The sequence below is a fragment of the Aythya ferina genome (genome assembly GCF_964211825.1).
Source record: "Aythya ferina genome assembly, chromosome: 2".
In the NCBI taxonomy this organism is placed as follows: Eukaryota; Metazoa; Chordata; class Aves; order Anseriformes; family Anatidae; genus Aythya; species Aythya ferina.
The window spans coordinates 36,934,128-36,959,082 of record NC_140297.1 but is presented as its reverse complement, the minus strand read 5'-3'; the positions used below and the strand labels follow the sequence as shown (position 1 = coordinate 36,959,082).

General features: G+C 38.6%; 1 protein-coding gene across 1 annotated transcript in view; it reads right to left on the bottom strand.

Moving 5' to 3' along the window:
* The window catches only part of CHN2 (chimerin 2), a 163,898-nt gene that overhangs the window by 66,225 nt on the left and 72,718 nt on the right, over positions 1-24,955 (bottom strand). Inside the window, exons 3-6 of the mRNA XM_084511120.1 lie at positions 24,788-24,843; positions 8,558-8,589; positions 5,165-5,278; positions 1,839-2,124 (exon numbers count right to left, since the gene is read on the bottom strand). Coding sequence (XP_084367246.1) covers positions 1,839-2,124; positions 5,165-5,278; positions 8,558-8,589; positions 24,788-24,843 — 488 coding nt within the window. The remainder of the gene's footprint in view (positions 1-1,838; positions 2,125-5,164; positions 5,279-8,557; positions 8,590-24,787; positions 24,844-24,955) is intronic.

Genomic DNA, 24,955 nt, shown 5'->3' with positions numbered 1-24,955 from the left:
TGCGAAATCCAACCCAGTATATCATCAGTCAGTGCCGATACATGAACCCAACAGATAATAACTATGCTAGAAATGTCCTAGAGTGACGAGGATACACACACAGATACATATTAAAAACAAAAAACAAAAAACTTTTTTTTTTCCTCAATATTAATATATGACAGCGAATTCCTCCCTTGATTCCCAAATACAATCCATCTCTAGTTCCCAGCTAGCTAGCCAGCACGCAGAACACCAAAATCATCAGTTATACAGGAGGAGTACATTCACAAATGTCAACTAGTTAATTCACCATGAACATCTGCCTCCAAAAAAGTTTTGTTTGAGAGTTCTTACTGCCCTGCCACATAGGCAATGAAAATATCCATGTCTTGTGGATACAAGACTATTTCTCATATGTAAAAGAACTTCTAATTTTACATCTTCAGCTGGATGTTAACTGCATGAGATTCGCAATATATCATTATATAAGTAAATCCTAGTCCATACAGAATCACAGAATCACAGAATTTTCTAGGTTGGAAGAGACCTCAAGGTCATCGAGTCCAACCTCCAACCTAACGCTAACAGCCCTCCACTAAACCATATCCCTAAGCTCTACATCTAAGCGTCTTTTGAAGACTTCCAGGGATGGTGACTCCACCACTTCCCTGGGCAGCCTGTTCCAATGCCTCACAACCCTTTCTGTAAAGAAGTTCTTCCTAACATCTAGCCTAAAACTCCCCTGGCTCAACTTAAGCCCATTCCCCCTCGTCCTGTCACCAGGCACGTGGGAGAACAGGCCAACCCCCACCTCTCTACAGCCTCCTTTAAGGTATCTGTAAAGAGCAATAAGGTCACCCCTGAGCCTCCTCTTCTCCAGGCTGAACAAGCCCAGCTCCCTCAGCCGCTCCTCGTAGGACTTGTTCTCCAGGCCCCTCACCAGCTTCGTCGCCCTTCTCTGCACCCGCTCAAGCACCTCGATGTCCTTCTTGTAGCGAGGGGCCCAAAACTGAACACAGTACTCGAGGTGCGGCCTCACCAGAGCTGAGTACAGGGGGACGATCACCTCCCTAGCCCTGCTGGTCACGCTGTTCCTAATACAAGCCAGGATGCCGTTGGCCTTCTTGGCCACCTGAGCACACTGCTGGCTCATATTCAGCCGACTGTCCACCATCACTCCCAGGTCCTTCTCTGCCTGGCAGCTTTCCAACCATTCCTCTCCCAGCCTGTAGCTCTGCTTGGGGTTATTGCGCCCCAGGTGCAGGACCCGGCACTTGGCCTTGTTAAACTTCATGCAGTTGACTTCATACAATGCTATGGAATATGAGCGCATGAGAGAAGGATATCAAAGAAAGCCCATTTCAAATGAGGAAAGTGAGAGGAGGAGGAAGACACATGACACCCCAATTTCAGACCCACAAACCAAGGCCTTGGCAGAAGAGAGGAGCTTTGCACTGTGAATGGAAAGATAACAAACTTGAGCTATGGTGAACGGTCGATGGGAACCAGGTTCATAATCAGAGACCTACTGTGGAATACGCTCGAGTATACATGGATGAAGAAATGTAACTTGTGAACAATTTCAGTTGCAGTTAGCCAGTATATATATATGCATATACATTTATATACACAATGAAAACATTTGCATTTGTTACTTGTTAGAAAGCTTTCATCATAGGCTCCAGTCAAATATTAGTTGGGAGCCAAGATCACATTAACAGGATATAAACATTTCAGTGGGATAGTAATACTTGATGACGTATATAAAAATATATATTAAATTGTCTTTAGATAAAAGACTTTCTTTTACATTTGATAGAATGACTGACTGCCAAAATGTTAAACTGAATACATACCTTTTCAACTGGGGTATTTTCTTCACTTGTTACACTTGCTTTTCTTGATTCATTTTTTGTTCTGCTCAACCTCCGGGACACTTTCTCTCTAAGCAAAGTGGCGTATCCAATGTGTTCATAGATGGGGTTGGTCGTCATTTTGGAAATATACTCTGAAGCCTTTGTTTCTATATACAATGTTATCAAGCCATCTGTTACCAGATCATGGATTGATTCAAATCTTTTCTCCCCAACGAAATGCTTCCCATCATAGAACAACCTGTAGTTTAAGGTCTGATTGCCAAATCTGCATGTACCAGAAATAAAAAAAAAAGAAAAAAAGGAGGGAGAGAAGAAAGGGAAAAGTGTGAGAAAGAATTCACTCTGGCAAAACACACAGGAGGTAATTTTGATGACGAGTGTATGTATCTACATTGCATATGGAATATGCACATGATGCAACTGCGTCATTGTGGTATCCCAACCGAAATTCACACTTGAATTTAATTACATCACATGGAGTGGGCTACAGACCTGAGGCCAATTTGTCTGCAACAAGCCATGTGACGCACACATAAATGGTTTAATCTAAATCCTAAAGGGACTACCACAGCAAATGGAAAGGCATCTTGTCACTGACATGACCTTACACCGGGATGCATAATTGTGTTAAGGGCTGTTCCATCCTGAAATGTTTCTGAGGTGCAGAAACTGGAAAATCTTAATTGCCATGGGTCATCACTCATTGAAGAGAGGTGGACACCTCTAACAAACAACTTAAAACCCCTGTGGTTTGAACCACCCTCTGACAGGAAGGCAGGGAGACTGAGCTCCTAAATCACGGGCACAATTAGATGCCTCATGTTCTGTGGGGTAATGCTAGCCCTATTTATGGTAGCCCTATTTATGGTAGGTGCAAGCTATGTTTAAAAAAAAAAAAATGGATTAAAAAGCAAAGTGATATAGTAGCACATTCTGCTACAACACCAAGGTGGAATCCTACTCCTGACTAAAGGATTTAAAGATATGACATTAGGTTGAATGGTCCTTATATTGCATCAAATGTGCATATTTCTGCATACTTTGTTGTGCATTCAAATCAAACTGTTTAAGTCTCTTACTTTTTACCCACATTTTTCATATGAATTTCCAATTTATAATCAAATTCAGTTTTTGAGTCTACAAATAATTTTCCCAATGGACTTAGAAATCATGCTGCTGTGTCAAAACAGCAGGGAGTTTGCCATAATCCCCATCCTTTTGTAGATCTTTTTATTCTTTATTTTGAAATGTCTTTGAAAAACCCTAAAAAATTACATTTGTTCTCTTTCAGCTGACGAAAGTTGCTTTTAATTTACAACACTTTGTAATTGGCATGACTCACCAGCTTTTCCAGCTCTACCATCTGCACATCGATATGAACTCTGAGGAAGATGTCAGCACCATATCACTTGGGATAACTCCCTAGAGCATCTTTGCTACTCTGGCTTACCGTCAGGAGGGTGAAAATGGAAGAGTTTTATGTTGTGCATGTCCCACAGAAAGAATAATGCTGTAAGCATTGTAACACACTGCTAAGGAGTTTGTTTTGTCAAACCCCCAGCAAGTACTGAGTGCACCCTCAGCAAGTTTGCCAATGACACACAGCTGTGTGGAGAAGTTGACATGCTGGAGGGGAGGGACACCATCCAGAGGGACCTGGACAGGCTTCAGAGGTGGGTCTTTGTGAACCTTACAAGGCTCAACAAGGCCAAGTGCAGAGTCCTGCACCTGGGTCAGGGCAATCCCAAGCACAAACAATGGCTGGGAGCAGAATGGATGGAAGCAGCCCTGAGGTGAGGTGAGCCCTGAGCAGCAGAACCTGGGGGTGTTGGTTGACGAGAAGCTCAGTACGAGCCATCAATGAGTGCTTGCAGCCCAGAAAGCCACCCATATCCTGGCTTGCATCAAAAGAAGCATGACCAGCATGGCAATGGAGGCGATTCTCCCCCTCTGCTCTGCTCTCATGAGACTCCACCTGGAATGCTTGTAGTGGGTCTGGCTGGGATGTTAACTTTCCCTGCAGCAGCCCATACAGTGCTGTAGTTCAGCTCTTGGGCCCCTGATATAAGAAGGACATGGATGAGCGAGCCCAGAGGAGGGCCACAAAGATAGATCAAGGGGCTGGAGCACCTCTCCTACAAAGACGGGCTGGAGGATTTGGGGTTGTTCAGTCTGGAGAAGAAAAGGCTCTGGGGAAACCTTCCAGTGGCATTCCAGTACCTAAGGGGGGTCTACAGGACAGCTGGGGAGGGACTCTTTGTCAAGAGGTGTAGTATTAGGATGAAGGGGAATGGCTTTAAAAAGAAGAGGGAAAATTTAGATTAGATATTAGGAAGAAATTCTTTACTCTGATGGCTGTGAGGCACCAGAACAGGGTGCCCAGAGAAGCTGTGGATGCCCCATTCTTGGAAGTGTTCAAGGCCAGGCTAGATGGGGCTTTGGGCGACCTGGTCTAGTGGTAGGTGTCTCTGTCCACGGAAGGGGGGCTGGAACTAGGTGATCCTTAAGGCCCCTTCCAAACCAAACCATTCTAGGATTCTATGATTCTAAAACATAATAGGGTATCTGGTCCTTTTCCTACTAACTCATAGCAGCTTTAAGATTGTCATGCAGACAGGCTTTGAATGGTACAGCTACACCAAGAGCAGCTGTATTTTCAAGGAAAGTCACCTGTGAAAGGCAGTGAGGTTGTAGCTTGGGATCTCCCTGAATTTTTGAGGTGAGTAGCAGTGTCCTCCACCTTTGAGCAAAAGCATCCCATGGTTCACACTGTATTTCTCCAGCAAGCCTGAATTCCACTTAGGAGAAGAAAATTCAATTCTGGTATGCTGGCTTTGACAGCTGCTCAGCTGCTGGACTTGAGGATTTTCTAGAGTCTGATTCTTTAAATATCACCTATTGTTGCTGGTGTTTGTGTAAAACACATCACAGAGTTTGGAGAATAACCTGTCTGTGTCCCCTGCCAGGACATTCCCCCTTCTGTCCTCACCTCCAGCTCATACAATTTTCAAGGAGAAGCTCCATGTTTATCTCACTGCAACACTCAACTCTAGGTAACAAAAATGTTGAAAAAGAATAGTCTGTTTCTGAAAAGGAATTTCCTAGACAAGTGCTAAAGCACAGACTGAATAATAGCAGTGCTGCGATTGTCAGACTGCTGACAAGAGGGTGCAAAACCAACCTGACACCATGAAGTGTCCAGTGGACATGGTAAACAGACATTACTCAAAAGGCACTGACACAAAACCTCCTGCATTAAATACATTTACAATTGAACTATAAACCTCTATTAAAACAGCATTTACCTGAGAGCAAGTGTATAGCAGCCGGGTTGCCGCTGGCTTTCTCTAAGAATGTATGCTCCTTCTACGCCAGCAAGTATCTCATCTGCTTGCTCCCGAGAAATGATGCCATGAAACCTAAGGAAAGACATTGCCGTGACTTTCAAAACAATTCAACCAGAAATGCATCCCCTTCTACCCAAGAAACCATTGGAAAACTGAAATCATGCAACAGGACACAACACTGTCTCACACCTTTGTGATAATTTGAACCTTAAACCGATCCCTTCTGCCAATGCAAGGACAGGGCAAGTGAAGAAGGAAGAGCAAAGAACAGTTTGGTGTCCCCCAGAGATCTTTTTCCATAAATACCCTATCTTTTCACAACTTTTCTCCTCTACTAATCTATGTGTCTCTTCCTTGTTTCCCTTCTAGAGGCTTTATGACAGAATAGAAAATTGGGCAATAATGGTATCATTTTTATTGAAAATGGAGATGACAAAATTAAAATAAGAGGTCATTCCTATTACTGGTTTGCTTTAGGTCTTATATTAACATTGCTTACCTAATTTTGTAGCTGAAACTGAGCAGAGAAATGGCAACAATTACTCAAAATTCTATTCTGTACATATTGAAGTAGAAGAAGATATAGAATATCGTTGAGAACAATTCTGTTTTCTTTATTTCAGTTCCTCATTCAGTGTTGGAAAAAAGCAAAACAGTCTTTTGCCATTGCTATTTTAAGAAAGAAAGAGGCCCTAGGATGCCCAATTAAACTTACAATAATCAATAATCTTTCCTTAAGTAGAAATGTAGGCTTTACAGCAGTTCAAGTCTTAACTTCTACACACATTTTGTTGGCTGATAATTCTCTGAGGGTCTCCTCAGAGGTTTTCAAAGTTTCTATTTTTGATGCTGTCTCTGAAAAATGGCACTAAGACATACTGGCCTTAAGCACTTTATCTTTCCTGACAATACATATGAAGTGGCATGTTTCTAATACTGCCTCTGGCATGGTAGTGAAAGAGAAGAAAAACACTCTGGATGTAAATGCAATTGTTCTGTTCTCTTAAGTTGTCTTTTCACAACTAATAAATGTTGGAAATACCAGGTTTAGGTGATCTTTCCATAGTGACTTTATACTAAAATATATGTAAACTGATTCATATTTTCTGTACTGGTAGGGACACAGTCATATTCTGCCACATCCAAATTAAAACAAGCATCCCCTAGATGAAATAATTTAATCACAGAATCACAGAATCACAGAATTTTCTAGGTTGGAAGAGACCTCAAGGTCATCGAGTCCAACCTCCAACCTAACGCTAACAGCCCTCCACTAAACCATATCCCTAAGCTCTACATCTAAGCGTCTTTTGAAGACTTCCAGGGATGGTGACTCCACCACTTCCCTGGGCAGCCTGTTCCAATAAAGCAGGTCTTTACCAGTAAACTCATGGCAATTCATATGCCTAGTTAAAAATAATGAGCACAGGCTATTTGTTGCCAGAAGCTCATTATGAAATAAAGCGGGTTTTAGGTAAGATATTAGTAAGAGAGCTCTCCTGGTGCTCAGTATAAGAAACCACTGGGACAGGATATTGAAGCACTTGCGAAATTTCTTTAACCACGTATAGTAAATATTAGGTAGTCCACGCTTTCTTGTAGATGTTTTTGGTATATTTATGCAAGGGCATAAACCAGCTGTACATTGTATGAGATCGCCTGAACTCATTCTCCTGACTCTGACAGCAGCAGACAATAAATGCTTACAGAAAGAGTGTGGGAAACAGTGAAATACTTTCACTTCTCATCCCTGTCTGTCCATCACTGCTTCAGCCAGAAGTTGTGTCTGATCAGCTGTGACCTTACCCTTCATGAATCGGAGAACCTCACTTGGAAACCCTTCAATATTGCTATGCTTTTGGCATCCACAGCATCCTGTGCAATGAGCATGAGAGGGACACCTTGAATGTCCCTCTCCTGGACATCCACTGAGGAAGGCCTGTTTATTTTCCTCATATGGCAGGTGCTGCTGCCCATCACTTTGCTCTGCCTTTCATTTCTTCTGTATGTTCTCTAAAAAGGAGGGAGGAGGAATGGGGAGAGAGGAACCAGAACAACCTGCACTACTTAAAATGCAGCCACCCCATGGATTTATACAGCAATATATATATATTTTTATTTTCTGTTTCTTTCCCTAGAAATTCCTGACTCTCTTTCCAAGCACTACTGAATACTGAGTCAATTACTTGTCAGCTGTTCTGAAATCTTCTTTCTGAGTGGCAATAACTGATGTGATCTCACAAAGGTGATTTCTTGCAATTCCTGCCAACTCTACCACTCCACAAACCTACAGCATGCCAAAAGGCTGGAAGCTGCCTCGGTAAAAGACTGTGGTAATAGTTTTAAAATCCTGCCTGAGACAGCGTGATGGGTTACTTAGCTGGGTACTTACTATCTTTGGCTCAGTTGTACTTTGGTGGCTAGATCTGAATTCCCAATTGTTTAAGATAACATTAAAAAATGAAACTACAGTAATTAGGGGCAAGCTGCTGGCTCTTGAGCTTTTTGATAGTAGGAAAGGATCATTAAACACAGATTATGTGTCTGGGATGGAAGAAAAATAGAACACAGGATCTAAGCAATTTCTCCAGCAATAAGGGGTTAAGCCTCAGCAGTAAAGGCCAAATGCCAGCTCTGCAAATGGTGTGTAACCAGGAGATCTGGGTGCCTGCTGCAGTGGCTTTTCTGTTCAGCTCTACCTGCTCAGAGCTCCTTGCCAATGCTGAATCCAGCCCCTTTTAACCTACTCATAGGCAAGAAAACTGCTGAGCACAAAGGAATTGTACTTTAGTGATTCTTTTATCTGTCTTAGAATAGAAATGTACCAACTCTCAGGGTATTTTGGACCTTGTGACTTTACCAGGGAGAATAGCATTTTGACACACAGCAGCATACATGCATACTTCCATAACCAGGTCTGGGTGTTAGGGTGGAGAAAGCACAGGAACATACTTCAAAAGGCAGGGACAGTGACAAAATGCTTCTCTCGTCCCCAGCCCAATGCAGGACCACAGGTAGATTAAAGTGACAACCAAAATAAAAGGAAAAAAACACTTTTTGTTTGTTTTTCTTCCCAAACTGTCCTAAGAGAAGCAACACAAACACGCAGCCTGCAATAGTGGCACAGTCCACTGTGATCAGAAGTACTGGACAGTAACATCCCTAAAATATTAGGCATTCACGGTATTTAGCTTTCAGCTGAAGTAAAAGGCAAAATGAGATATTTTGAAAATATTTTTTTCAGAACTCCATTGTGGTGGTGTTTTTTATTCGTGTGTTTGCTTGCTTTTAATTCTAGCACTACAACTTTCAGATACAGCTAACAGATACGTAAAAGAGAAAGATACTTACTCTCTTCCATAATACTTTGGTCTGTTTTCCACCTAAATTTTGAAAGAAAAGAAAAAATATTTTAAACACACTTGGTTTTAAATAAGAAACATAAACTGTGCTTCGTTATGAGTACTACTGCACCCATCTAAGTGTTGAAATTCTGCAGATTCAAAACTGTGACTGGAACATGACAACACAGAAAAGCAGAAAAATGAAACAAGAAGAGGTGTTTGTATTGATGTATTTCTGCAGAGAATAGCATGTATCAATGGTGAAAAAAAACTATGGAACTACACATAATTCCATAAAATTGATCAAATGGATAAAGGATAGTTTACTGTATTTTTTGCCACTCTACCATTTATGTAATAAAATAAGACTGTTTTTTTTACACATCCTTTATCTTCCTAAAAACATTTTTTGCCTATATATGGCAACCAACCAAAGATAAAAAACAAAACAAAACAAAAATTATCCAAACTATCCTTGGGAAAAACTAGGTTTTTGGATTTAGACGTAGTCTTAAATTCCTGCAAGTCTCAAGAACTTGAGGGCCTGATCCAAAGTATACCAAAGTCACTGGAAGGACTCCCAATTATTTTAAAGAGCTTGGAACCAAGTTCTAGGAATGTAATGTTTTTATACAGAAACTTGGGATGGTCTGACACTTTGATTCATTTCTCAAGCACCAATTTACTCACGCATTTTTGGTAAATTCTAAAAAAAAACAAGGTCCCCAGCTTCATAATCCCTTATTTCTTCTATAGCCTCTGTCTTCAGTTTGCCTTGATTGTTAAATTTCCTATTTGGTCTAAACAGTTGCAGCTTCTGCATACAACCAACCCATGGACAACCACACCGTGGCTTTCTGGATGAAGACTTACATTGCTGTGTTTGCTGTCATTGCCAAATAACCTTCTTGATGAACTGCATACACCGCTGAGGCGAGCTCTAACTTACTGAATGCAGCAAAGATGCTAAGTGAGGATATTTCCAAGAAATTCATAGCTCCTGGAGAGGGCTGACAGGTAAATCAAGGAGCAGGACTACAACCTGCGTCTCTGTGTCTTGGCAGAGGCCGGCGGGGAGGCCGGCAGCTGTGCAGCAGGAGGAGGAGGATGCCAGCAGGGGGCACGTCTTCCCCAGCTTTCACACAGGGGCTGGGGCACTGGTACCTTACCATGTACAGAAATCGATTCAATTAGTACGTAATTTATTGCTACGTATTAATTTTCAGATTTTAAGGGATTCAGATATATGCATTTATTCGAGTGTTGTTATAAGGAGATGATTTTTCCTCTCCAGTCTCCCTTCAGCTTAACAATAGTGTCATCTACCCAGCTGTAACTTCAGCCAGCATTGTCATGCGTAAGTGCAGCAGGACTCAATAAAAGATACATGTATATATAAAGTCTCCCAATTATTAAAATAATTTGAGTGCATACCTGAGTAAATCTGCCCACGTAAATGGGATTACTCCTTCATACGTAGTGACACACACATGAAAAGAAATTGTGGTTTCAGGACTATTTTATTACTTAGGATAAAACCAATGAATTTGAATTTTCACCACTTTATCTCGCTAGAATCATAGAATCAATAAGGACCTTTGTTCTTGTTTTGATTAAATCTCATTATTTCACTCATAAAAAACTTTAAATTGATGAAGGCCTTTTACTTCTCAATAACAAATGCATAAATGTCACTTTTTTGATTCAAACATCTATACACCTTGCACTAAATTGAAGCAGCCGCCTTTGTACCCTGCAGTCACTAAGGCTCCAATACCGTGCAAAATGAACTAAAGTCTGTACAAGATAATGAGAATCTTCAATGGAAGTCCTATGGGAGTTCAATCAAGTCCTTACTGGGCTTCTTTTCTAGCTCGGCATTTCTTTCCTAGCACAGCACTAACAATAGCAGTATCAAACGCTTGAAACTCCTGCCCAAGAATAATACCTTGATGCAAACATTTTGGCGCTCTAAGGGGCAGGAATAAAAGGAAAAAGCAAACGCAGAAGAGAAGAGAGAGCAAAATCAGAGGAATTGCCAGTTCCTACAGGTGCTGTGTTTCTGTGTGCATATACAGCAATGCAGAAATGACAGCATATGAATTCAATTTCTTTTTTTAAACTTTCCTAGCTCACTTTTCATATGAACATTGGAAATTTGAAAGGAGTGTTAAGGTTTCATGTAAAAGTCATCTGCATCACACAGAAATTATAAGAGATTAGAGAGGTCTTTGTTAAAAGTGTCACTATTTAAACCAGCCTAGTCATACTCCTGAATACTGCCATATTTTCACTAGTAAAAGAACTCAAGAAAAAAAAGCTGTTTTACCTCAGGTAGAGGATGTTGCTGATATGTTCATCCTGAGTAGCTTGACCTGACCTTATTATCTTGGACCTGTCGTCCTTATTAGACCTTTGTGACCCTCCAAAGTATATATTTAGTTGGGAACTTAATTAAAAAATGGGTATCAGAAGCTGAGTTAGGTGTACATGAGGCTGCCACATGTAATCCTCTCCATGATGGGAAAAAACGCCACTCAATGCATTGAAAATGGTGACAAGGAACAAGCAGAGGAACTTTCATTGCCACAGTAAGCCAAATAAAACCTTCACAGCACATAAGGTAAAGTGTGACTTTCATTTGGATTCGGAATCTGCTTCTTTTTAAAAATACATTTGCTTTGATTCTGTACACAGAGTAAACCCCACCACTTTCCATCTACCTCAGAAATACAAATAGATGAGTTAGCAGTACTAGCACCAACCTTCAAAATTGCCTGTAAGCACAAGTTCCCCCACAAATATAAAAAAATATGTAGTAACAGTTTAAAGCATTCTGGAAATACCTCCCTGAGGAAATAGAGGTACATTCTGAATCCCTCTCACAACTCCATTTATGCAAAAATCCAGATTTGTCTGTGCCATTTTTGTCATTTAACAAGCAACTGACTGGAATGCCCTGCACACTGTGATTTCCGTTTTTCCTGCTGTTCATGAGTTAAAAGATTTGCTTTTCTGAATATCCACACAAAGCCCATCAAATCCTATCTTCTTGCCCCCTTCATAAAACAGACCCCTTTTCTTCAACTCCTTTTTAGTACCCAGGTGTCTAAAATGGCCACAAATGTCAGTGCTTTGTTTTAGGCAAGGAAGATATTGCAGTATTTTGTGAAGTGAAGCACCAGATCTGCCAGAGCATCCAGGAAAATACATGCAAGCTATGGTGCACCTCAATTGAAAACCTCTCTTCTCTGCTCACTGCAACCTTTAGCCTGAAATAATCATTAAGCTCCTAACCAACTTCACTGCTAGGAACAAACATGAGGAAACAAAGTTACAGCAAGATAAAAGATCAAAATAACATCAGGGTCTCTAGATCAAAACTAGAATGTTGGACTGAACTTGGAAATAAACCAAAAGCCTACACAATTGATGGAGCAGAAGCTTAAAAGTATCAAAGCAGCCAGTAGTTCTGCTCTGCACTGCAGACTCTGTACAGACTTCAAGGGAAAGCCTATATATCCCAGAAGGCAAAGGTGACTGAAATTCAGCTGGGATTAGCTTTTCCTCTCCTGCTATAAATGGGCTCTCATGCATGCACACAAAGTCGGACAGATCCGATGCAGAGAATCCTTCACTGGGGACAGAACAGGAAATCCACAGGTAGACAAGTGACTGCTTCCCTGTTGCACAAGCCCAGAATAAGCAAATTTATTCTGAGGACATGTGCACTTTTTTTTTTTTTTTTTTTTTTTCCCTTTTTTAATAGATAATGAAGAACACTTTTATCACTTTTCATATAGCCTTCATAAGCTCACAATTTCTTTGATGAAAAATGACCACATTTCCCAGGTGGTTTTATACATCAGCCTGGCCAGTCTCTCTAGATATCCAGCACTGGGAGAACTGTGAGGGCTTAAATCATTTTGGATTCTTACACAGATAGATGCAACCAAAATACAAGCATAAAACAAAATTATGTAAGGCAAAAAAATGGCCTTAACTTGTGAAAACATATATTTGCCTTAAAGAGCTCTGCAGCATTCTTTTACTACTCCCATAGAGAGAGCAAATAAAATGGATTCTCTGTCTCCACTAAAAGTAAGTGGCAACTTTCAACTTAAATGTGAGTTGGCAATTTTCAGGCTTAGAAAAAGGTATTAATGCCAATCTCAAACCAAAAATGTTGCTGCAGAGCAGGCCTTTTTGGCAATTGCTCCAGAAACTCAGTGGAAAACACTCAAAATTACTATTGAAATGCATAGTTGTATGAATTATGAATTATCAGTGAATGCCAAAATTGTTTAAAACTATAGTCATATTGATCAGGAAGCATGCAGTATGGTAAAACAGCCTTAAATCATTAATTTCAGTAAGGAGTTCAGTACTCCTACAAAGCCAGCAACATTCAAAGACATCTAATCCTGAAGCATGCTCAAAGACAAATGAAGCCCAGCACAGCTCTGCCAGCTCTCTCCAAAAGCGTTTAGGAGCATGTTTGAGAGGCTCTGCACAGTCTTCCCTTGACTCCCAGCCTGCCAAACCAGCCTGCCTCTCCCCATGCCAGAAAACAGACTTACTTGTACACTTGGTCTAGTTTTACAAGTTTTTTTTTTTTTTTTTTTTTTTTTTTTTACAACATTACAGCATATTCAAGGTGTGGAATCAGTTGTACTGGGGTTTAAACACAACACTGAGAAGGAAATAAGCCTTCTTCATAAAAACACACTAGCTATCTAAGCTAATCCAATATATTACCTTTACATAATTTTGAAGTTTACTGAATTGTAGTGTCCTGGGATTTGTGGCTCCTCTTTTGGTCAGGATGGTTTCACCCTGGAGTGACATACTCCTGCTAATGTACAGATTATTGTATTAAAATCCTACACCACTCTGCAAGATAACTCATCACAAAACTACTGGGAATCATGCAGGCAGGAGGTAAGTATGCCCTAATGTGATAGATTTTCATTGCAAGCATCTACATCCAAGCCACACTGCACTGAAGATTTGAAGATGCCCTGAAGAATTCTTTCTGCTGAAGTACTATCACAGAACTAAAATAACTCTAATTTCCAAAAAAATTTAATTTCTCTTCATCTTCATTGTACAAGACATATTTCTTTATTCAGTGGCCAAAGCTGAAATACAGAAATGTTGGCATGAAAACCAAGAAATCCAAAATCCCTCTCTAGGACAGCAGTCTGTCTGTAATTCAGAAGGCCCAGCACACAATAGCATTGTAGGTCTACCTATTTCAACCACTGCTTCAATACAACCATAAGGAGAATATGAAAAGGAAAAGGAAACAATAAGGTGCATGCATAGCTTTTTGTTCATCTCCCCATTATACAGAATGAGCAGAGACATAAGATCCAAGAGTTTAAAATGTCAGTGTGGTCACTTTATTGCAGGCAGTGAGGCATTTGCCCAAAGGAAGTTCAATATAAACATTTTTCTGTTTGGAACAATGTTATTTATTTTTCAGTATTTCGAGTTAACTAGCCATAAATACCATTTTCAGCTCAGTAAAAGAGAAATAGAAGAACTGGAAGAGAATTCTTCAAAAGAAGCCCAGACTATAAAGAAAATGTAGTCTGAATTGTTCAGCTTTTGGCATAATTGCCAAATGCAAACTATTGCCTCAGAATCAATAGCAGAAAAGGATTACAAAAAATTGTAAGCACTCAATAGTAAAAACAGTACTGGAGTAGAAACTATGCTTTGTTTCATTACTCCTTTAATACATTTTTTTTTGCCTCCCCATCTTTCTAAAAAAAATCTGTTTAGATCAATTAACATATCTAACTCTCACTCCAAATAGGACAAATTATTTTACTTCAATGCCTCTTAAGCAAGTTAACTTGGGAAACATTTCTTTTTGCAAGGAAAAGTTTATCTACCCCTTTTTATTACCTTTTGCCTACTTTCTTGATACTACTTATTCAGGCTTGCTGCCATCAATGTTTTCAGAGAAAAGCAACTCTTGTCCTTGCAAAAAGCCTCACATCATACAGCCTGTTGATAATTTTGCCAGTAGAAGTAGCAGCAGTGTAACATCTGTATGCCCCAACCAAGGACAGGCAAATTATAGGCAGTTAGTATGTGCATACCTCATGAAAAGCTGGTCTTTTCCTCAAAGATTTCCAGTCAATGGCATTCAGTATGACTGATAGGACAGGCTTCATACAACTAGCCTATCCTGGCCACGTAACTTCATGAGTTTGTTCATATATTTTGACTATGTGATGAGGGAGGAACAAAGACATTCCTCAGAAAGAAATCAGCACTGCATAAGGCACCAGAGCATATTATGTCTGCACTGTCCATGTTTCAGAGGCTCTCCAGAAAGAAAAATCACATGAACAGTTTTGGAAGTCTGCAGCTTCTTTTGTCATTTAGTCACAGAGCAGTGGGGATGACAGTGTTATGGCTACTTGATGGATACACATACAGCCATATGATGGTGAGGGACTGTGTTGATGCTGAGACAAGAGAGTAGCTGGGAGCAAGATGTCAAAAGCATTCAAAATACCAGAGGGACAACAACTAGACAGGTTTCCACAGAAAAGCATCCTGGCATCATTACAAAACATAACATGAACATGAATCACTGATGCTGTCTGTTCCAAAAACCACCAAAACCGGAATGCCACTCAAAGCACTGGGATATGAAAACAAGAGTGCAGCCAACAAGATACCTTGGAGTAATCCTCTCCTTGCAATTTCCACTCAGAAAGCCTCTAACTGGAATCCTGAATGTAGTTTTGGGCACATCTCAAGGAAGACTGGAACAAATAACCATAATGAGCAGTGATTCAGCAAACGTGAAAGACATGAAAAGAGATTAGCTTAAGGAAGAGAAGACAGAGAGGGGCTGTAGTAGACAGGTATGAGAGCAGCCTTTAAGGAGAAATAAAATAATCTGCTCAGTGTATTCTTACTAGATGTGACAAGAAGTAAAGCTTCAAAAAGGATGATAGAGTCTGGATCTTAGGAAAGTGTTAAAAATAATTAAGCACTAAAAAAAGTAAGCAGAGGTGGTCATGAAATCTTCAACTGTGGAAGGCTCTAAGACGAACGTATGCAAACACCTCCTCTTGATGTTGGGATGACAACCTCTGGAGTCTCCTTGGGCCAATATATAAGATACATCTTCTTCCTCTCTGCTCTTGGGAGATCGAGATTATCAAGGAGCAAACTGAATAGGTTATATAAATCCCATATAAAACCGCAGCTATACAATGTCCATGCCCACCTCTGTGACGCCCTCAGGACAGCAGGGAGAAGGCAGTGGACTGAATGGAGTGGTGTAGAGGAGAAGGCCAAGCCTTCAGGTGATGTCACCCCTAACCTAAATAGCATAAAACAGTTTAGATCTATCAAGCACAGTGAAGGGCCAAATTGTGCTGGATATCTTCAAACGACACATTCTGCTGTAAAACTTACACAGCTGGGGAGGATACAGGACTAAAATGCTTCACTGTGAGGGAGAACACAAAAGGAATGACAGAAGTAAAGAACTCAAAAGAATGTTTTTATTAACTGCTGTTCAAAGCCACACAACTTCTCTGGTCTGATGGCTTGCTGTATCCTACAGAGAAGGTAGGGTGCATAATGATCCTTCCTTGGGAGGACAATGCATCACAAAGAAACGCAGGAGGCTCAGCAGCTCTGATTCTTTATGTGGCACTTACTGAACACTGATTTCCATTCCATCAAGGTTATTTCTATCATTTTTGAAGACAAAGAATTTAACAAGAATCGGGTTGGTTTGTTTGCTTGTGTGCAAAACTTTCAAAAGCTCTAAGGCATCTCGTATGAGGGTATTTTTAAGTCGAGTTAGTTTCCTATCTATGACCTTGAGCAAGCTCCCTCAGTCCAGTATACAATAATCAATACAGCAGACAAAACACTTTAAACTCTAGAAGGTTATAAAAATTTCCCCAACACTGACATCTGCTACAGTCAGTAAAACAGAATACATTTCTGTGTACACTCAGCTCTAACAGCGAAAATCATAATTGAACAAGAATAGAAAAAAAAGAAAAACCAAATATTTTGTGACCTAATAAAATAACGAGCTCCTGAACATGAGCTAAAATAAATTGAAATAAATCTTAATCAAGGAGGTTGATGCTAAACAGTCAGGGGAGACAGGGTCAGGTTCAAACAACTTCAATAGCAAAAGCAGGAGTCATCTATTTTGTTATGTAGTTTCCACTTACACAGTAAGGGCATCATTAAATGTAAAAAGGAAGATCAATGTTACCTTGAATGTTAGATGAAAAATTTAAATACAGTATTTAAACTATGCTCTCTTTTTCCAAGATTGATATGTTGAGTCATTTAAATGGGAGGCAAATATCCCCAACAGCAGCAGATAAATACAGCAATCCATATCAGTGCTATAAATGCTGCTTGCACTTCTGTAATCAGTGAGAAGCACTAAAACCTTCATGACACATGCCAAAACAGTCCACAGTACATCTGCACAAACACACTGTGTTATGTCACCTGCCCTAATGTATCCCCAAATGCCATGCTTTTTAACCAGTCCACTGTTAGTATTTGATGTAAAAATACGTCCCTCCTGCAAGGGGCCTAGAAAATGTAATTGCAAATTACCAAAGGAACCAATCTGCTGCAGACTGATTAAGAACTCAAGTGTGGAAAGGGGGTGTGGAAGGAAAATCAGGAAATGGGACAACAAAACTGAGAGTGGGGTAGGAAGAGAGGGCCTTGAATAAGACCCTGTTTAGCATCTTGGGGTGTGATATGTACCGCTACATCATTACACCAGAAGAACATCTATCCTTGGGGAAAGTGGAAGGATGAAAGCAAAACTCCAAGGAGAAAGAATAATATTCATTTTGTTAATCTCCTGTCATTAACTCCATGAATACTTCTGCTCTGTACTCGGGAACAGTTGATATCACTCTTAAGTCAGGCTACCTGCAAAGTCTGAACAGATATAAAGGAGCTTAGTTACTGCTAGCTATGTTTCCCAATTCTGAAAAAGGTGGAGGTCTTATTAGATCTGCCAAATACTAAGTAGGAGAGTATTTCCCAAATGATGAGCAATCAGGTAACTTACAGATGCTTTCACTTCGACAAAGCTGAATAGTTTGATAACCTTCAGATACAGTGTTCAGAAAAAACACCTCTCTCTCACACACACATTACTTAGTTGAAATACATATTATTTTGTCATGATGGCATTTCAATCAGATATGCAAGTATCTTAGAAACAAAGGATACATATAAATTTACATTGCAAACCTTCTGAATTTCCATTTTGAGCCCTGGAAATTCAGGATTCCTGGTTTGAAATCAATACAAATTTCACTATGATTATACCTAAGTATGATCATAAGTGTGTAACTGGCTGATATGATAATTCTCTGTGTATGTATATATATATATATGTGATACATATATATACATGTGTAGCAGGATAGGAAGTAAGATAAACAGATGAATACAGACACATAAATAAATTTTCTTTATTCATTCATTTGAAGAAATAAGAATTCACCAGCTGCTCAGTTTTCTGTGTCCTAATCTTGAATCTAGAAAAAGACATCAGACATCTCACAAAATATCAGTCAGAGCAGGCACAGTGAAACCCCCTTCTACATATTATTTTAACCAGACACAAGGAATACTGGCCTAAATTGGAACAGATATGTAAATCTGTACAAGCACACAGAATTTTCTCCTACACCTAGGCTTATTGATAAACTTTATCTAAGTTGAGATATGGAACAAGTTTTCATTTATTTTGATTTGAAAACTACTTAAATTTGACATTGTGCCAACTAAAAAGAACTAGATGAAAATATTAATATATATCAAAGATAGAAGGAAATAAATAAATAAAAAAGGAGAATAGCAAAATCATAAACCCAAACATGCATCACACACTGTCAAGGAGAAATGAAGAGGAGGGTCAAAATTCCCAAGGAAATGTTCAATCAAAACAAGAGGGACAATTAGAAAGATCATCAGTCCATAAAGACAGCTAGATATAGCTTTTGCTCATTAAGCAGTAGTTGCCATCTTGTCTTTCAAAAAGATGGTTTTACCTATTCTATTTCGTTATGGTCAAAAACCACATCAACTTATTCATACTGTATTTCTCTGGCAAAGAGGAACATCAGACTAATTTGCGAGTTGTAACCTAGAACATTTGTAGATCAAACCTGAAGAAATTCAATTGGAATAGACAAACCTATTCTATAGGTTTTAGCTATGTTTCAATAAAAATTAATTATCACATCTGCAGAACACTTAGAAAACTTTCCTCTGCTCAGGAGTCAGTTGACTGTTGAAGTCAAGATGATGTGCCTTCACCTGAATGTTCCACAACACTACTGCTGCTATGGGGGGAGACCTGATGTACTCTAGGAGAGAAGATGTGATGAATACAAGTGAATTTTGGGCAAGCAATAGTCTAGCCTCCCTTCTTTCTTTCATCCAATACTGCAAAACACAGGCATTCTCTGGGACAAGACCTACCATGAAGATACCATAGAAAAATGCAGTTGGGTGAAATCCCGCAATTTATACATAGTAGGAAAACCCACATGTGGTCATTCTGGAAAGACACTGGTTACAATACATTTAATGATTCTCTGGGTAATCCACCCCAGTTTAACCAAACACATTTCCTGGCCTTCAACTGTTTTCAGTCCCTTCCAGCACAGCCAGGCATTCTACTTTAACAACAGATTTCAGCTGACAAACTTTCCCCCCTAATCAATGTCTATTCAAAACTGCTCTTAAGCTCCACTTGCAACCCACAGTCTACTGCTGTGTCCTCCTTGTTAATTTTTGTTTCTGTCATAAAGATAGGATTATAAAAACACAATTAAAGCAGCAGCAATATTATAAGAATTTGAAGATATAGGCTCCATTAAGTCTTATATGTACAAACATTTTCATTAATGAAAATAGGTTTTGGAACAACTCTGCTCATTTTCATTTAATTGCTGGCTAATGGGGTCTCTTGGTGTGTCACTGTATGTGTTCTGAGGTTTCTTTCTAAGAAAAAGATAATATAATATTATGAATAATTCTAGATAAGCACTCAGGACTGACAGTAAGACACACCTTCTCATGATACTGTGGTCTTAAGCTGCCTGACTTTTTGCAGCAGAGTGATTTGAACAAGTGCCATGAAAATTCCCATTTACTCTCATTATTTACCACCAATTTTATGGCCAATTTCAATGCCTATTACAGCTCGCTAGTACTTTACTGCAGTATGGACATTGTTCTTAGAAATATGAGGGCAGAGGAAAAAAGAAAATATTCAGCTTGTAAAGATCATTAAGTGAGCAGAATAAGGGAATTCATGAAAGACTTATTGCAATAATTAAATACTTATTATCCAGTCAGATATGCTCTGCAAACATCTTACTAAGGCTTAAATTCAATAACCTTGCTCAAGCTTACCTGATTCTGGAACTGGTTGTTTAAAAGCTTTTTTTCTTATATACAATTATAAGATATTCTTGTACCTGAAAGCAGGACTTAGAAAAAGCAACTAGCATCTTTTAAAGAACTTATCAATATTGCTATTATTTAAATGATAGATAGATAAATAATTGCATTATTATCAGCTTGAATCCCATGCTTCAGAAGACTCTGAGGATAACTGTGTAAAGAACAATTTTCAGTGGTTCAATTTTGGAGATGTGTAATGATCCTGTATGTTCTCTACTAGCACAGTACAAGGTGGCAATATAATTATAAACCTGTTAGTGACCATTTCAACAGTAATGCTCTATGAAATGACACTAACTAAATACTTGTTTTGATGAATCTGGGTAATGGATATCCAAAGGGTCAAAACAGTTCTGACCCTCTGGATGGTTAGAGTGAAAGATTCTCAGCTGCACAGTCTAAAAACATCATCAGTATTTTGTTTCTTTGAATCATATAAGCAAAGAAAAATGCATTTTATTTTTATTTTCTCAAGGAAAGATTCCCCTTTTGTAACCATATTTTCTTCTAACCAAGGAACCATAATTTTGATGCTTTAAAGGCAGAGAAAATCACTTCTGCTTCTGACACAACCTATTTGGAATTCAGAACAAGGAGGAAGGCAATTAACTGGCATTTTTCTACATAATAATATAAGTTAAGGCTCTGAGGCTTTGCCTACACTAGGGAAATTCAGACAAGTTTCTCACTGTTGCTGACACTGGCTTGGCCAAAGCACTGCTAGGAACATGAAAGGTCTAAAGCACACAAACTCACTTGCCTCAAAAACTGCTGTCAACAACTAAGACACTACTACTAAACTATTTCTTAAAACTATTTTTAAAATGGTACTTCAGCATAAAAACAGGAAGTCGAACACTTGAATTATTTTCTGTGAATGCCATTTTGGTTGATCATTTCTGTAGACAAAGTCCTACACGATGCATTATAATACGGCTTCCTCATAAAATGAATCTGATTCATTGGCACCTATCATCACACTTGCATCTGCAAGCACAATATTTAAGAGCTACTTTCCACCTGAATGGTGCTTTTAAACTAAACTTTTTTTCTATTTAAAAAATAAATCATTAAAACATTGCTGGAAGGAATATGGCTACAAATGAGGATATTGGCAGAAATCCAATGTTATTGGGAAGGTAGATATTCACACTACTCATGCTGCCAGTGGTGATTAATTAAAAGCCGTTAGATACCCGAAGCCTTAACAGTTCATTCAATATGATTCCCATTGCAGGAATGACCTGCTTTTGCTGACAAGATATTTATGCAGACAGAAAAGAAAAAGAAAGTCATGATAGCAGAACTCAAAGACACACAGATATAAATGTTCATGTTTTATTTACAGTCCCACTTTTTATTCCATGTGGTTGTGTATCAGGAGGAGGTGATTTCTGTCTCCACAGTATAGTTAATCAGGAAACCCACACAAATCAGGTGGTAGAACTGCAGAGATCTGAGCCTAAAACCTTTGTGACTATGGAGCAACGGAGAGGTAACGGAGTAGCAAATGAATGCAGTCAATGTGGAAGACAGCAGTAGAAAAAATAGAGGAATGATGAAAGTGCCAAGTGATGAAAGCAAAACCAACCAACCCTTCACAAGTTTATCTCTTGGTGCTACAGATTTTTTTTCAGAAAAATGCTTGAATTTCCTTGAGAACATGCAGAATTCAGCAATTATGAATGAAAGACATCTTCCCATGAGCATGAAGGATTTAAAATAATTTGCAATTTTTACCACATTTGCCTGAAGTAATTTGAATCCTAAATTACACAAGAGAATACCCTCAAAAAAGTCCAGCTCTTATATTCACACATGGAGAGAGAAATCTTTTCACTGTCATTCACACATCCTGCTGACACCTGCTCTGCAGATGTCCTGCTCTGCAGATGTTGGATCAGCATTATGTTGCATACTAAATATCTACCATATTGCCAATTATTATATTTTCCCACTGATGACAATAAATTAAATTTTCAGATTTTCCTATGTAACTGACCAAAATCCAACATTAATAAGACACAGCCTTTAGTGAAGCAAGCCTATACATTCTTTAAAATACACTAATGTCAAACTAAAATGAAGAAAAACTACCCACCCTACAATCTGTATATTAAGGAGAAGCTGACAGTTGCTATGAGAATACAGTGCTGAATTTTCCCTCTAAAATAATCTGTGATGCTCTGTAACATGCTATGTAGCTATGTAGCTTTACTTTATATAAAGCCAATAATAAGAACCACATGGAACAATCTAAACATCATGATGCCACCCCAGCATATAAATAAATATGGAAAAATGAAGTAAATCATCAGTGCTCTAATATGATTTTTTGAGGAGCTTTGGGGCTAGAGAATCTGTTTCTATCAGTCAGGTATATGAACTCATACAGTTGATCTACACAAATATTCAAAATGCAAATAAATAGAAATCAATCAAAGATCACATTTGTGGGAATTCATACTGCTTTAGAATGAAGCTTCTTATTTTCAGTTGTTTAACTAAATTAAAACAAACAAATAAACAATCAAAACAAATCAAAATAGGACTGTCTTCAGTCTACAAAGTGAGCCACTAAAATGGCTCATTAGTCACAAACAAACCCAAATTATATGAATCAGACATCTTTTTTACTTTTTGTTATGCACTCCTTTGACAATTATTTATTCATTTGGCTAATAAAATATGATCTAAGCTTTTCTTTTGCGGAATTTTAGAAGTGTCCTGAACAGGAACTAAATAATGTATGGTCTCTAAACATCAGGAAAAGGAAGCAAAGGATAACTTCAACTGTATATAATTTTTTTTTTTTTTTTTTATCTAAGGAAACTTAGATTTCAAACTAAATTTCAATACAGTATGATGGTGAGAACTTCACAATTGCACATCTATTCCACTTATTTTTGTAGATACTCCCATTTCTAGAACAAAAATATAATTGCTGTTCTACATCAAAATCACATTCTACCTTGATCCAAATTTTCATTCATGTAGGCAAGCTAAAAATGTTTTAATTAGAGTTAGCATAACAAATTTTGGATTAAATTCATTCAGGCTAAGTCATTTGTATTAACATGAAGATGAATTGAAGTGGTAGGCAAGGTTCCTCAGCAGTCAATGCTTATCAATCAGATTCTCTGAAGACAAATTCTTCTTCAAAGTACTTCCAGTATGAAAAAAGATAAATAAGATAAACTATTATCTCACACAAAGAGAGAAACTCCTTTATGGCTGCATTGGACATAAATAAAGAATTCATCTTAATTATTTTCAGCTGTGCCACTAATAGTTTAATACCTGTTATATGATACTTATTTAGCAAAAACTTTAACACTCTCTCCTTTTGAAAATACCATGGCCATGGAGACCTACCTACCATTTGCTTTGCACGAGAATGTTGGAGAGGAAGGTCTTGTTAAAACCCTGCAGCACACATGTCCCACAGGGGTACAGTATGCTCCTTCTTTCCTATCTTTGTATTTGACAGGAGGAAAGAAGGACATGAGGGCTCCTCACCCATTCATGTGTTTTGCTTTCCCTTCTGACCATCCTGCACACATGTCTTGGGAACATCGAGAACCAACAGAGCTTGAAGACTTTTAGTCTGAGGCCAAGATCCTGTTCATCCTACTCTGAAACAACTAGTAGATGGCACTTAAGAAAAGAATGCAATGGCCTTTTAGTGAAGGTACTTGGTGGACTCAGAAAAACTGGATTCAGTTTTTGGCTTTTCAATGTCTCTGCTTCATGACCCTGGGCAACTCACTTAATCTACCCTTGCCTTGGTACAAAACCTCTTGCTCCACACAAAACTGTTCTCATTCTGCATCTGTTGGTATTTGACAGACATTTTTCTAGGGTTCTACTTCAGTGGATACACAGTATGGGAAGCAGGTCAGAGCTCAGGATTATGTTTGAGAAAAGAGCTATATATCATACCCATGATCATCAGTTTCTATCTCCTTTCACATAATCTTTTATACCTCGTGTAATCACTTCATGTGTTCAGTATTTCTATTACTAGCATTACATTTCTATCTGCACAAAATTTGCCCCTGACATTATAGAAGATAAGGCTATCACAGTTTTATTGATTGAGCAGAGAAGCCTACATATGTTTTCAATTACTATTACACAGGGTAGTTTGAGGAGCTGACATATTTAACTAAGTAGAGATGGAGAAATATAATAAAAGAAAACAGGGAGACAAGATGACCCAGCAAAATGTTTGTTCCTATGTATTTTTTAATATTCTTCAATCTTTAAAGCTTCTGCGACAGAACCAAATTCTCCAGCTATCTATTTTAACTTGAACTTAATTTTTGGCAAAATGTATTCTACAAACTGGAACTACATGAATCATGTTGAAACACATCGTGCATACTTTAATATGCAGATGCAGGAGGGAAATACACCTTCTGCTGCTCCATTTTGACAAAGAAACACAAAACTTGAGGTAGTATACAGAAGAGCACAGTAAGCAATGATTAATGAGTTTTTCACTAATGAAGGTGCTCCTAGTGGTAGAATCAGGCCTCCATGCCTAATTAGCAAATATTAAACTGCTTCAATTAATGAACTTTAAGGAAAATGATTATTTAGAATAATGGCCTAGAAAAAGTTAAAGCGAATACTACACCCAGACTGTACAAAAGATTTTCAGTAATAATATTCTGCTGACAATTCATCAGATTTAACAAGGTGCAGTGAAAGAGGAACTGACCTCCCGAGGACAGATGATTCTCTTGGGACGTGGTGCTTCTTGTTGTAACTGATACACTGTCAAAGACAAAAATGTACAGATAATTAGAAGACTGCAACATACACAAACTTTTATTCAGATGAGTCTTTTAGCCAGAGGCTGCAGAGAAAAATGCAAATGCAAAGGAAA